Source organism: Equus quagga, chromosome 1 (genome assembly GCF_021613505.1).
Source record: "Equus quagga isolate Etosha38 chromosome 1, UCLA_HA_Equagga_1.0, whole genome shotgun sequence".
NCBI classification, from domain to species: Eukaryota; Metazoa; Chordata; class Mammalia; order Perissodactyla; family Equidae; genus Equus; species Equus quagga.
The window spans coordinates 30,848,056-30,863,943 of NC_060267.1; the positions used below are offsets into that span (position 1 = coordinate 30,848,056).

General features: G+C 39.8%; 1 protein-coding gene across 2 annotated transcripts in view; it reads left to right on the top strand.

Annotated features, from left to right (window-relative positions):
* The window catches only part of TMTC1 (transmembrane O-mannosyltransferase targeting cadherins 1), a 261,498-nt gene that overhangs the window by 13,914 nt on the left and 231,696 nt on the right, over positions 1–15,888 (top strand). For both annotated transcript variants that reach the window (XM_046679163.1, XM_046679172.1), the window contains exon 2: positions 7,370–7,547. In XM_046679163.1, the coding sequence (XP_046535119.1) occupies positions 7,370–7,547 (178 nt within the window). The remainder of the gene's footprint in view (positions 1–7,369; positions 7,548–15,888) is intronic.

Sequence of the window (15,888 nt, forward strand, 5' to 3'; positions counted from 1 at the left end):
TTGAGGCAGCAGAAACACAATAAGGGGTACATTTAAGTTTTTCTTTTCTGTGGTTTGTAGTTCTTATTGGAAAAGAATGTATGTTGTGTTATTGCTGAGAAAACTGGGTTTTCTTGGTAGGCGTAGCAACCATATGCAGCCTTTCCTTAAGCTTTGAGATCCGTGTCTCTCATTCTTCTGAGTATCACCTGTCTTGAGTCACTGAGTTGCTTGGGGGCAGATCGCTGGGCCCCATTTCAGATCTACTGACTTAGAATATCTTGGGATGGGATCAGAGAATCAATAATTGTAGCTGGCACTCCAGGTGATTCAGAATCCTGGGAGCCACAAGGCCTCAATGCGAGCCCATGTTTAATGAGGTTGAGATGCCAGAGTCTCCCCAGCATAATGTAGAGAAAGGAATTCAAAAGCTAATCAAGATAGGAATGTTGGGATGAGTTTACCACATGCTGCCTGCACACACCTCCCTCCCACCCCTCTCCTGCATTTCCGGAGAGGGCCAGATGATTTTCCCTTCACTGAGACCTTGAAGAATACATTAGTGAAGGAGCCTCTGCAACTTTGACAAGCTCTGTGTTGGCTCTTTTCTGTAGGCCGAGTGTGACGTGGGAGATGCTGTCATTGAGGTGGGCTTTCTGATTTCAGCAGGGTGATGGGAGCCTGGGGTACCAGAGGCCAAGTGGCAGAGCTTAGCTGCCAAAGACAGGTGAGTGCATTTACCATGACAGGCAGCACGGACGCAGAGGTAATCAGAATGTTTTGACCACAGAGATCATTGATGGAGGCTAATTAATCACGTTGTCCCTAGGAATGAAGTAGATGGACAACCCTCTTGAATGTTGCTTGATTTATATACCAGGAAAACTCCAAGTTCAAAACTCCAAAACCTAGGCTTGAGTCACCACAGGAGAGAGTCACGACACCTTTATGCACTTTCCATACCTCCGCCACTTGGCTGAGGTAGCTGTTTGACTGAAGTGGAGTTGGGGCCCCTTGAGGAAGGATCCCAGTGTTCTCTAGTAGAAGTCTCTTCCAGAGATACAGGCTCTTTTTGTTTTTCTAAACCAGAGCTATTTTTCAAAGAAGAAAATTAAAAGAGAGTAATGGGCTTTATCGAGAGCTCCAGGCTGTGAGAGTGTGAGGAGATGGAGGGGCAGCCCACGGCTCTTTCTTCTCCCCTCCCACCCCTCTCCTGTGACTTCTTGGTGCCAAACTGTGTGACCCTGTGACCTTTCCTCGGGACCAGTGCCCTGATGGCTGTGAGCTCATTATGGCCCCACCTTTCTGGGCAGTTTTATAAGGACGCAGAGGAGTATAGATGGAGAAGGAGCTATTTGCGTTCATATTTGCCAAAATCTGGAAGGCTTTCAGCCAATCAGAATGACTATTAAGATTATTTCAGAAAAAAACAGGGGCTGGCCCCGTGGCCAAGTGGTTAAGTTCGCTCACTCTGCTTCAGCGGCCCAGGGTTTCACTGGTTTGGATCCTGGGCGCGGACATGGCACGGCTCATCAGGCCATGCTGAGGCGGCATCCCACATGCCACAGCTAGAAGGACCCACAACTAGAATATACAACTATATACTTGGGGAATTTGGGGAGGAAAAAAGCAGGAAAAAAAAGAAAAGAAAGAAGATTGGCAACAGTTCTTAGCTCAGGTGCCAATCTTTAAAGAAAAAAAAGAAAAAGACAATTTTCTTATCTCCTGTTGCCTGGCTTAGCTTTAAGTGAGAAATGAAGGGTAAATCCAATAAAATTAGACATTCTTAGAGTTGATCTTTTCCGACTTCCAACTTAACATAAATTTATTTGCTCATTCAGTAAACTTTTATTTAGAATCTACTCTGTACTGAGATGGAAGCAATGATGAAAAGAAAGAAATTAATTTCTTACAGTGCATGAAAATATGTTCATAATATTTGAGGAATATAGTAAAAGCATTTTTAAAAATTGATAAATGCTGAGGCCAGCCTGGTGGCACAGTGGTCAAGTTCGTGTACTCTGCTTCAGCAGCTTGGGGTTCGCTGGTTCGGATCCAGGGTGCAGACCTACCCACTGCTTATCAAGCCATGCTGTGGCAGATGTCTCACATATAAAATAGAGGAAGATGGGTACAGATGTTAGCTCAGGGCCAATCTTCCTCAGCAAAAAGAGGAGGATTGGTAGTGGATGTTGGCTCAGGGCTAATCTTCCTCAAAAAAAAAAAAAATAGATAAATGTCATAATGGAGATATGCTCAGGGTGACGTGGAACCTGTGAGACTGTTCTTTTCAGATGGTATTTAAGATGGGCTTTTACCATGATTCTACACAGACATTTCTGGTTATCCAAACACTGATTCTAGTTTTGAATCTTACTTCTTTCTCTGAGCTGAAGTCTGCCTCCTAGTAGTTGGCAGGCACTGTAGCAAATTGTGAGTTCTTGTACCATCTAAATGGGCACCCAGATACTTCCATGTAGCTAGGGAGGCCCAGAATTGCCAGGTCTTCTAATCTTTCAAGAGAAGCTGGAAATTTTTATATGATATCACCTGTTTTTAAAATATTGGTAAATTCAAAAAGAAAAGGTATACAGGTGAAACAAAATAATTTGCAGGCTGAGCTTGGCCCTTGGACAGCCTGTCTGCAACATTGTTGTTGGATCTTAGTTTCCCCTCTGGGAGCTGCTTAGAGTAAGTCCATGGCTTCAGTATTTCATTCATTCATTCATATGTCTATCCTTTCCTCCATTTGTTGTGTGACAACCATGAACCGGGCATTGTGCTAGACACTGGGGTTATAGCCATAAATATGGCAAAGATCCCTTCCCGTGGAGAACTTTATGTCATTTCTGACTGTCATCTTTCTCTTGGCTGAGCATCCCCCATTTCCTCAAACCTGCTTTCCTGAGACAGCACTTTGAGACTCCCTATGCCCCCAGCATCCTGGAAGGTGCTCCAGTGTTTAAGTAGCACCCTAAGGGGCTGCTGCCCAGCATTGGATACCACCCACCTTCCCTCTCACATCTGCAGCTAGAATACCTCCCTCTTCCCTGTCTCTGCACCTGGTGCATTCTCCCATTGCTAGAATTCTTTCACTAGCTATTAATTATCTGTTTTAAGTGCCTCTCTTTCTCCTTCTATGGTGATAACTTTTTGGTAGCAGGTGCTATGTCTTTTCTTTGTATCTCTGGGCCTGACATCATACCTGATCTGCAGTAGGTCCTCAATAATATCTATTGGAGTGCATTGAAATGAAAAATAGTTTGACTTATGCAGTTCCTTGTCTGTCTGTCTGTCTGGTGGTGGTTTGGTCTCTTTTGACAGCCAGGGTACAATAACTCTTTGAATTTAGATTAAACTAACAGCCCTTGGACAATATACCATGTGTAGAGTTTTAACCTGCGTTGCAGGAGTTTTGTTCCCTTTTATGTCCAAATGTGAGTCTTTACTCTTACCAATATTCTAGCTAATCCTGTTTGAATTAACTAATAATTTCAGGCATTTAAACTCTGTGAATCTCCATCAGTCTCCCAGTACCGTAGCTCTCCTTCCCAGATACAAGCCTTCTGCAGACTTGGTTAGCATACGCTAAAGATTCATTTAAGTCTTTGATGAATATATTCGACAGACCAGAGATAATATCAGAATCCTGTGACATACACTGGAGGTCTCTATCCAAGGAGACATTGATTTATTACTCACCTCTCTTTGTGTTTGCTTCAAATCCATTTTCCTCTATCTTGAATGCAAGGAGATTCTGAGAGAGATTGATAAATGCTTTTGTTAAAATAAAGATGTGATGTGTCTGTTACATCCCCTCTTCTATTAAAATGTGAAGTTAATCAGTTCAGTCCTCTTTTTGTGAACTCATATTGGCCCCCAGAATCAGAGATTCTTTTTCCAGTGCTTACAAATAGGATAAGTTCTAAAATGTTATTATTTCATATCAAACTCACTTGTCTATAGTTTGGAGCATTCCTTCTCCATCTTTTTAGACATTTGGGAAACTCTCCTAACTCTCGATTCTTGATGATTCCTCAAAGCTTAGCTTCATCTTTCAGGTACCATAGGAGGGACTTCCACATCGTTACTGATTACTGCAGTGGTTTCCATTAACAATTTATTTTTATATTTTGGGATCTAATTGAATTCACTTAAAACACCAGGTACTCTGTCCTAACCAATTTCCAGAAATAATAATCTATATGAAGAACACTTACACGTTTTCAGATATGATACATATGGGCCACAAAGATGACTCATGCCTACCATTTTATATCATTTTCGGGAGGAGAAAGGAATATATGTTAAGTACCTCATAAAAGTGTAGTAATATAGCAATAACATCGTCTCTAATGGTGCTTTTTACTTTTCAAGTAGTGGAATAACAAATACTTTGGAAAAATAACAAGTATTTTGTCCTCGTTTTAAAAACAGTTCTATTATATGTAATCCCAAGTTAGGATCTAATGTATAACATCTGTGGAATAGTGAAATCCATCAGGGGTTTAGCTTATTAGATGTCTTGCCTTCTCTTTATTGCCATTTTTATAATTAGCACAGTGAGTTGCATCCTTGTACATTGAAAAGAAAGCTCTTGTTTCTTCCTCTGCTCACCCTCAGAACACTCCTCACACCAGATGTGTGGGTTTATTCCCACATGGAACAATTCTCTGACATCTGCTGGGTGTCCTACGGTTCAATTCACTTCTGATGCGTCTACCTGGAGTTAGCGTCAGATCCCCCAGTTAAGGGCTCAGTCCTACAAGACTGCCCCCCATCTCAGGTGCCAGTTGCAAGTACTGGGTCCTTACGTTATTCACACTTATGTCCAACTTGCCTACAAATTGGGGGTTCCCACGAGCCCCTCCTCAGCGTTCAATAATTTGCTGTAATGGCACACAGAACTCAGGGAAACACTTACTTATGTTTACTGGTTTATTATCTAATGAAGGGTATGATAAAGGAGACAGATGAATAGCTGGATGAAGAGATGCATAGGGTGAGGTCTGGAGGGTCCTGAGTGCAGGAGCTTCTGTCCCCGTGGATTTGAAGTGCGCCACCCTCCCCACACGTGGATGTGTTCTCCAACCTGGAAGTTCTTCTAACTCCATAGTTCAGGGATTTTTATGCAGGCTTCATCGCATAGGCATGACCGATTGTTAACTCAATCTCTCTCACCTCTCCTCTCCTGGGAGGATGGGGCCTGGGGCTGAAAGTTCCAAGCTTCTAATCATGGCTTGGTCTTTCTGGTGACCTGCCTCCATCCAGGAGCCCACCAAGAGTCACCTCATTGGAACAAAAGACACTTCTATCACCCAGGAAATTCCTAAGAACTGAGGAGCCCTGTGTCAGGAACCAGGGCCGAATACCAAATATTAGAACAAAGATGCTCCTAGTGCTCTTATCACTTAGGAAATTCCAAGGGATTTAAGAGCTCTGTGCCAGGAACCGGAGGCAGAGACCAAATATTAGAGCAAAAAAGTGTTCCTAGCACCTTTATTCCTTAGGAAATTAGAAAGGTTTTAGGATCTCTGACCAAGAGTTGGGATGAAGACCGAAATATATATTTCTTAGCATATTTTGTGTGTGTGTGTGTGTATAAACACTTTTCTGGTTATTTCCTTATGGAAAATTCCCAGAAGTGGAATTTTTGGTCAAAGAATATGCACTTTTTAAAGCCTTTGATACATATTGACAACCTAGAGACCTGCCGATTTGGACACCCACCTATGGGATGCAGGTTGCCTGTTTCTCTCATTGTCAAGGGTGTGTATCAGGTTTAAATGAATCACTTAGTTGGTCTGGAAAACTCAGCCCAATGAACTGGAAGACAGTGTAAAATCAACATCAGGGGGATTGGCTCTCCGGGGACTGCACCCAAGTTCTCCAAGGATAGGGACTTGGTCTTGCCCTTCTCACGTTTCCGCCATCCTGAGCTGTCTGACTTCCAGGCGCTCTCTCACCACGTGAGGGACCTCCTGTGCTGGAATAGGATGCTGTCCTCCCTTCTCCAGCTGGACCTGCCAGTCCCCTAGTTCACTGCCTGTTCCTCTTTCCCTCTGGATGAGTTATTTCACACCAGGACTTTGGGATGTGTGTAGACTCATGGGTTGGCCAACACGCAGCTGGCTTGAATCTAGCGTTGGAGTCCTGGAGTTTCCCACACAGCAGTTCATTTTTCTAGACTTGGTTAGGACTGTGATTAGTTCAGTGGGAGTGAAAATGGAGTCGATTAGTGACTGTGACATTTAGATTCATGTGTCCAAATAAAACTTGAGATGTTTAAAATTCTGTAGGTTAAAGCTGTGCATGAATCAAGCCAAGTATTTAGAATATGCACATGCCATCGCTGAAGTTGACTTTTACATTCTCAATTGTTTTGGCAAAGAGGAGGTGTTTCTGTAAGAGAAGCAGCTCAAGGGCATGAGAATAAAGAACTGGGATTACTGTTTTGATAAAATAGGCTGAAATAAAGATGACTATAGGGATACCACTTAGGGTGTGTATGCTCCCCCAAAAGAACCCTACCCTATACAACTGTATTTTTTCTCTAACCCCACAGACTCAGTTGGGGACATTATGTCCCGTTATTAAATTTAAGGCAACCTTCCGAAGTCTCTCTGTTCTGCATTTCTATCAGGAAAGTATTTTTAAGATGCCGAACAACAAATTTCTTTTCTCTTTGTGGTTCTCTTTTTAGTTTCTTTGTCATAATCTTAGAATTCAGATTCTGAGATCTGTGGGAATTTATGTTAGATAATAGTTAATCCAGATTCTGAAAAGCAATGCTTTCGCTCATCCTTTTAATTTCAGCTGCAGCTGCTAATGGCATGTAGGCGCCCTGAAGATCTCCTGTGGGGTGGTAATTAACAGCGATTCCGGGTGCATAATCTGGAAATTTGGTTCCTGGTGGCACCATGGATGAGAGGACATGTTGTTCGGGCCTGGTTTGTCCCACACAGTCTCATGGTTTCTTTCTCATCTGCAGCGGCTGTGCTCTGACCCACAGCCCTGTGGACTTGCCTGGGAACACTCAGCTGCTTGGGAAGAGCCAGCAGTGAAAGCAAGAGTACTGGGGAACTGGTTTGCATTAGCCACGGACTGAGGGGAAAACAGATTCAGCACCTGTCTGCCTGCCTTCTTAGAGAGACCACAGAATTTTCTGAAATAATGTTGTTTTGGATATGCAGTGATATCTGCAGATAGGAAAATTCTGAGATAGGCAAAAAGTGACACTCAAATTGATAGAGTAACCCAATGTTGGGAGTCATTTAAAAATAACTCATCCAATAGCTTATCTTTCGAAATGATGGATTCCCTCTGCTTTCCTTGTGCTTATGTTCTGTTTGCAGCTAATTCAGTTTTTGTTTTTGTCTTTTTTTTACAGGCTCAACATATTTTTGACTGGCATGAACCCATTCTACTTTCACGCAGTAAATGTAATTTTACACTGCCTCGTGACTCTTGTGCTGATGTACACCTGTGACAAAACTGTCTTCAAGAATCGTGGGCTTGCTTTTGTGACGGCCTTGCTTTTTGCTGTGCATCCTATTCACACTGAGGCGGTGAGTATCATTGGCACACAATGAAATAATGAACCAGAAAAAAACCTCAAGTAAACTGATCTTTTTTTCCCCTTTCAAAACCACGTGAACTCAAAGCTCTACTGAAGTGTTTATCTTTATATATAAATCATTCTGCTTGACAGCTTTTCTTTCTGAATATTCAAAAGAAAAGGCCTTTATTGCAGCTCCAGGATTTAATTGCTTTTCTAAATAACCACTGTTATTATTGTGGGTAGTAATAAATGGCCACGGTTCTTTATTTGCAGAAAATTTAAGTTCTAACGTGTTTTAAACACCAAGGGGCATTTTGAAATACTTATGCTGAGTCATTGTTCCTGCTCTACGTATATATTTTACCTTTTCTCACTCTACTTTATAATATTTATGATGCAGAACTCTAAGTGCTAAAGGGGAGACTATGAAAAGTTAGGCTGACATTCTTCAAGTTAGAAAAACAGACTTAGGAGACTTAAATGTAGTTTTCCAAGTTATTTAGTATGTGGTATAGTTATTTGGTGGGTGGTGATAAATTTGTTTAGAAATTTATTCGAATTATTTATTTAGATAGTTTAGATCTATGGTCCTCTTTACAAAATTGACTTCACCATGCACTGAGATGGCATTATCAAGCTACCTTGTTTCACATCTCAGTAAGCACAGTTGGTTTACTTTTTTATATTGCTAGAGATAGATGAGGACTTACCAAGGGGTCGGGGGTTACCACAGTTTCGAAAGAATTGTTTCCAGAGCTGATATCAGGTTATATCAGGGCCCTTTCCTCCAGTTCAGCTGCCTGGGAACACCTCTGGCTAAAGGTCTCGAGATGGCTCTCCTCTCCCTCCTCCTTCAGTTGCCCTTCTCTTCTTTAAAAAACATAAGGAATGCCTCACATGCATCAGAATCTTAATTGCCCCATGTGTACAGACCTCTAACTTACTTTACAAAGAAACAATTTGATATGTTGGTGTCAGCAAAGCCTCCTTCGATTAAGGTGTCATAAACCGGAAGTATGGTTTCTTCACCTCTTTCTCTATCTTATGCATATTTCTGGGAAGAATACAGCATGGCATTGGAAGTAGGGTCTGGTGACCTGGTTGACGTTCTCAATTCAGATGTGAGATGGTTGTCATGGGGATGCATAATAATATGTTCGTTTGGACTGACGCAAGAAGTCTGATTTGGCCAATTGGTTTGATAATGAGAACTGGTTTTGCCAGTTAGACTCTGTGATGGACATTTTCCACAAACAAAATTATAAATCTATAAGCCCAGGGTTTTGACACAAATATATTTAGAGTGAGTGACAAAAAAAAAGAATCATTTTATAAAACAAATTACATTGTTAGAGGTAATTTTCACAGCCCCTTCTGAGTGTTTTAGATTAAACAGGTGCCTGTAAGTGCAACACTGTGAGCCGTGAGCAGTAGTTCTTTGGAAAGTCTTGGTAAAGCCTTCTTGTACTTTTGACAAACTGTGAAAGCAAATGACTGTGTTGACAGGTAACTCTAGCGATGGGTGTGCTTAAATTATTTGCTTTCAACCAAGTTAAAGGAGGACTTGATTGAGTTGTCAGCTGGTAGATCACTAAACATTGTGTCAGATGATAGAGCGCTATGATTTTGCAGATAACTTTGGTGTTCAGAGAGCTAAGTCACTGCTACAACATGGCTACTTCTCTTCTCACTTATTTATGTGAAGAGTCTATAAAGATGAAAGCTAGGAATAGAATTGATGCTACATGCTTTCTTATTCTAACAAAAAGTGATATTCAGCCATAGATAACTGAACTTATTAAAAAGAAACCTGCCATACCAGTGTTATTAAGAGGCATGTTTTTATATTTAATAGTTATTTATCATTTTTTCTAATTTATGATGTATTGAACAATTGTGTATTAATACTAATTGGAATAATAATACAACATTGAAAATTTAACATTTAGAAGCTTATCACAGGAAATTAAAATAATAAATTTAATAATGTGTGTATTTTTATTACAGAGAGACAAGATGATAAATAGAATGTTTCTAAGCATAACTGTATAATATGTTAAGGAAAAATGCCAAGGGGGAAATAAAATGGAAATATGAGTTCAAGGGGAAAGGGTGTAAAATGTCTGCCAGTTAAAGAAGAGCCGGTTCATGTTTGTGTAAATGGAAAGTGACGTGCTTCAAATTGCTGTGGTACATTTTAGACTCCATTTAGTACATGTAAAAAGTAACATTATGGCCTTATTTTAAATTGTCAGTATTTACAACGCATGGGAAGTTAGATCCTTTCAAATATTTAAAATTATGATGAAAAATTTTAGATGTGAATTTTAAAAGATGGCAGAGATACATAAGTTTTTAATATTCTTTTTGGATATCACGTGAAGAGAAATAATCAAGGACTGCTACTCTAGCCATGTAGAATATATGATGCTGGGTCGATGGCAATGTTGTAATCTAAGCCCATAGACAATATTACATTTCTGACAATTTTTAAATCGTCACAGTTGAAGCACAGTTGAAAATCTGTGCTTAGAGCGTCTTGGGGAATATTTTACAAGAAAGAGCAAATGAGTAGGACAGTAACAGTCTGAATCCTATGCTTGCAGAGAGGGAGAGCATAAAATGCAGGTAACCTTGGATAATGTGATCATGAGCTGATAGAGTTAGGTTGAATTCTAAGAAAAAAGGAAAATTCTATTAGCAAATGACCTTTAAGAAAGGTTTTCAACAAGCTTTTGTACTAATTGAAAAAAAAATCCATGGTAACACAATTATAGGGGCAAAGGAGTCTGAGAGCTGGACATTTATTTAGGGAAAAATGTTAGAGAAACTGCGTTCACAAGGAGATGAGAGAGGTGTAAGAAAGAGGCAAAGAAATATGACCTACGTAACAATCTATACTACAGAGTAAAATCAAGAGACTGTTACTTAATTATAGGTATTAGTTCAGGTTTCTAAGGAGGAGGACAGAGAAATAGAAAAAAGAGATGTGCATTGTAGAAGACAGTGATAAATTATTTAAAAAAAGAAAAATAGACCCCAGAGTCAGGGGAGAGGGAGTTAGTGGGATATTCTCCCCCTCGTAAAACGAGAACAAAAATGGGACTGTAATTTCTCCCAGGAAGGATGGAGGATTTACATTTTGGGGGGGAGAGGTTTAATTTAAACATGCTGATGTGATTGAGGATTTTCTCTCTCAATTATGTAATCAACAAATAGTTGATGACTTCTTGCTTGGTGCAGACACTCTGCTAGGTGCCAAGGGGGTATGTGGGTGGATAGTGGGGTCCCTACTCACATTTGTTCTCAAGCTCCTAGAAAAGCCAAGATCATACATATAAATACATAGAAAACAAAGCAATATGTGGTGATAAAACAAGAATCCCAGTGGAGGGTTATTTCCTATTTAAGTAGACAGGAGCAAGTTCATTTATTTATTCAATCTTTCAACAAATTTTTGAGTAACTATAATATAGTCACTCAGTGAAGAAGGTAGACCCAGACCTTTCCTCATGGAAGGCCTTGTGATTTTGGGAAGAGTTTCCTGACAGTATATTTCTTGGGAAATTTGTATGTTTTTCTGAATCATGAATCATGAGAAAAATCAGTAGATAAATTGGGAAGATGGGGAAAATCTGTAATTCTCCTATGAGAATTAAAACTTGACAATCATCATAGAGACATTACTGGTCTGAAGGAATGCGCTTATGTCCAGTCAAAAGCAAGAGCAGGAAATGCTGACACATGGAGTTGAAGGTTAAGGTCACTGTTTCCAGAACCAGAACAGAGCACATAGAAGAGAATTGGTCAGTCTGGCTAATCAGTCAGTCTGACTTTCAGCCATTGCCATGTATTAAGTATGTGTTGCTGGCCCCATCTGACACTAATGGAACTCATTCTTGCAGATAAAATAATTCATAACATATAGTATACTTTATACAAATCCTATGATTGGTATTCCAAGAAATAACAAGGTTTGGGGACAAATTGTCCTTAATTGGCAATTTCCACATGTGATTCTGTTGAGCTGGCTAGGAGATCTGAATGTTACATTATTTAAATTCTATCCTGTTATGTTCACTGATTTTTTCTACTGTTAGAATATTGGTTAGAGGAGACAGTTCCCAAGTTACAACTACCCCATTGGTGATGGAAACCTGCAACTTGAAACAGAAATACATGCTGTCTATCTGCATGTGTTTTTGGTCAAGTCCTTTTGTGCTTCCCAGCACTCTGAGTTCAGCTTACACTGCCATGGAATCAAGCTCAAGGGCCTCCAACTTAACATTCATCTTTGCTTCCCATTGCCCACTCTCGCTCCCTTTTCATTTACTCTGTGCTCTTTGTCACTTTATACCTTCCCTTCCAGAAACACCCCACATGTTTAAGACCTCTCCTACTTCTGCCTGGAATGCTTCTGCATTCCCGCTCTGGCCCAGGATTCATATTTGCCTGTCTGGAGCTTCCTGAAGGCCTGCTTGCCTGTCCTTTAAGTTTCAGTGTATAAGCCCAGCCTGCCCATGAAGCCTTCCCAGATCCCACAGTCTCAACATTAGTCCCTTTCGTCTTCTCATGGCGATGGTCTCTCCTCTTTATGATACGTGCAGTTTCCTTATATCATATTTTTTGACTCCCTACCAGATGTTAAACTCCTCGAGGCAAGTTATATCCCTCCAGCTGGCACAAAACCTGGCAAAGGGGAGGCCCTTGGAAAATGCATGTTGACTGGAATAAATCATGCAATTACTGAACATGATGATATTGACTAATTGAATTGGTGAATGACTGAAGTAGACATAGAGTAGTTGATGACAAGCACCTTGTTTTTAAGACATCTAGCCCTTTTGCCCCAGCGACCCCAGCTCAACCAGGATATAGAGTAGGTGTTCAATGAGTGCTTGGTGGTTTTTAACTGGCAGCAGAGTCTGTCAGTGTGAGCACTAACATTTCAACACCTCCTCTGAGCTTCTGCTCCAAGGGAAACTACATTCTTTATATCTGGGCACATCCAGCTGGCACATTCTCCTGCTGCTGCTGCTGTTTCCCAGCAGCACTAACCAGCCGCAATTCGAGAAGTTGGGCTGCAGGCGCCTTTAACGCATTAGTTATGCTCGCCTAGCTTGTGATTGCCTCATTCCAACTTGCTACACCCAATATCGGCTTGCATGTCTTGCTGTTGTCCAAGTTGGCCACATCACTTGTGCTGTGATGAGTGTGCCCCTGGGCCCAGATGCCTGGCCTTATGCCAAGACTTTGTTGCTGGCGAGCTGGCCTCTCTGTTTAACCTTTCAGAGGTCTTGCAGGTGTTGCCGAGTTCAGTGCTCAAAGAGTCGGCAGTGTAGACTGAGCAGATCTGGGCTTCACAAGTGAACCATGTGCAGTTGTTGCTTTACAGACTGTGAGTCTGAGCTAAGCCTTGATGCTGAGGTGACATCACATTGTCACTGCCTACCGCCCTTGAGTCATGCAGTCTTCGTGAGTGGCACTCAAGTTCCTTAGAGATTAATGGATCAATGAACAGTGTGTGGTCTGAGCAGCCCCATTAGGGAATAGCTTTCACCTCTGTACTGCCAATGACATTCTTTGGCCTTGTCCAGATTTCTCTTGGTATATATTGGACTAGAATTTTTCTCAATATGTGACTTGCTATCAGCCCATATATGGGTATATAATTGAATTACTTTTTATTTTGATTTTTAATTAATAGATATATTAGATTGTCTAATAAAGTTAAATTAAAATATCATACATGTAAACCTTTGAGTAAAAGGATGACTTCTGTAAGCCACACAAGAAAACCTGTGGCAGTGCTGAGGCACACTCTCTTTCTCTCCAGAAGGAAGCAGTACACCAATGTTGAGGGGCACTTCATATATATCATCTCATTAATTACATTATTAATTTACATTGATTACATTATTCCAATAACATGAGGCATTACGCTCATTTTAAAGATAACAAAACCAAATCTCAGAAATTAAAGATAACGCAATTGAGTCCCACTCAGATGGCAAGAGAAGGAATCTGTATTCAAGCCTTGGATGGTCTAGCTCCGTGCGTGTGTCATTGCCTCTCCTTTATGACTGCAAAGGGTGCTCATTATGTGGGGGCATTTATAGGTAAATTTCTCAGAAAACTATTTTCTGCTATTAATTGTTGATGGATTCGCTAACATACCATGGACTCCCGGTCCTCTGTGATTTGGGTGGTGGTGTTTTCTGTGCCTGAAATGTGATCTCTGTTCATTTCCCTTGTGAACCCCTTCTCATCTTTAAGATCCAGCTCAGACATGACCTTTTGTTTGAAGCATTCTTTGACCCATACCCTATTTTTTTTTAAAGATTTTATTTTTCCTTTTTCTCCCCAAAGCCCCCCGGTACATAGTTGTATATTCTTCGTTGTGGGTCCTTCTAGTTGTGGCATGTGGGACGCTGCCTCAGCGTGGTTTGATGAGCAGTGCCATGTCCGCGCCCAGGATTCGAACCAACGAAACACTGGGCCGCCTGCAGCGGAGCGCGCGAACTTAACCACTCGGCCACGGGGCCAGCCCCTCCATACCCTATTTTTTTCTTTACAGTTTTATTTCTTGGATTTCAAAAAATTAAGAGAAATATGCACCCTTTTCAAGTAGTAAAATAATACAAAGATTTATGAATAGATTCTGCCCTCCACCCGTCCTCCATTTCAGTCCCTTTCTGAAGTAACACATTGGAAAAAAAATAATTTTAAACTTAAAAAGTATAATGACCATATACTCTTTATCCAGATTCACCATTTTTTAACATTTTGTGCATTTGTTGTATCATTCTTCCTCTCTCTCTCCCTCAGTGTATAAGAATATCATTTGTTTTCTGAAGGACTTGAGAGTGGGGTGCATAATTCATGCCCCTTTACACCTTAATAATTTAGTTGTATATTTTCTACAACCAAGGCCATTAGTCATCGTTTCTCTTTAGTCTCCTTAAGGTTAGAACAGTTACCAATCTTCGTTGTCTTTCTATAATATAATTTATAGCTTTAAAAATAATTTAAAATTTATATTAGAATGTATATAATATAAAATGTTATTAATATATTTATTATAATATTGCAATTGGTAATGTTATATAATATATGCTATATTATAAAATTATAATTGTGTAATACATATAATTTATCACATATGACTTACATGTATATTAAAACTTTATAATATATAAAAATAATATGAATATATTATATGTAAATACATGATATGGAGATATGTAAAAATATAAAATATATAAAAACGTGAATTCATATAGAGTACATTATGTAAGTATAATATATTGTATCTATAATATATAATAATATATGCAATTATATTATGATATATTAGATTATATTATGTGCAGTTATATTATGATAGATTATAATATGAATTGTAATATAATTAGTAAATCATGATATAAATTAGAAGGTATTAAAATATAATAAAATTTAAATGTTATAAAATAGGAATATTAGAATTATTATACTTTATACTTTATTAATATAAAATATATATTTATTTATGTATTTTCATATACCAGCCCTCATCCCGGGTTTGTCTGGCATTTTCCCGTGATTATGTTCAGATTATGTATCCCTGGCTGGAGTACTGCTCCAGTGATGCTGTGTCCTTCCTTCTCAGGGTAGCACGTGCAGAGCCTGCCACATCCATTTGCCCTTTATTGGTGAGGTTAGGTTTGATTCCCCAGTCAAGGTGTAATGCAATGCAATGCATTCTCTCCATAGTATAGTTTTTCTTTTTCTTTTTCTTTTTCCAGCTAGTAAGTAATTGGTGAGGAAATGGTTTGAAGCCCTGCGAATACTCTGCACCTCATCAAGCCTTCACACCCCAGATTTAGCATCTATTCATGTCTTGTGATGTTTCTTGCCCAATCCAATCTTTACTCTTCTGGAAGCAAAGTGGCTATTTTCCAACTGTGCTACTCCGTCTGCATTCATTAACTGGCTTTTTAATGTAAGGAAGAGCTCTCCGTTCTACCCATTCACTTGCTTACTGTCTGCATGTGTGAACTTATATATGCATTCATTCACTTATTCATTCATCCATCCATATATTTATTATCACTGTGCACTCATGGATGTCTGTTTTTTTCAATGGTTTATAATTTATTACTGTCCTATTTATTTTGATGTTCAAATCGTCTCATATTTGGTCAGTGGGAGCTCCCTGTCACTGGCTTCTCTGTCCTTTTGACATGTACCTGTCATTTTTTGAGCACTTTCTTACTTTCTAACATGAGAAGATGATCCTAGACCCTCTTGTATCTCCTCAGCTTCAGCCCTGGAGTCAGCTACCTCTCCAGGGAGCCCATGTTCTC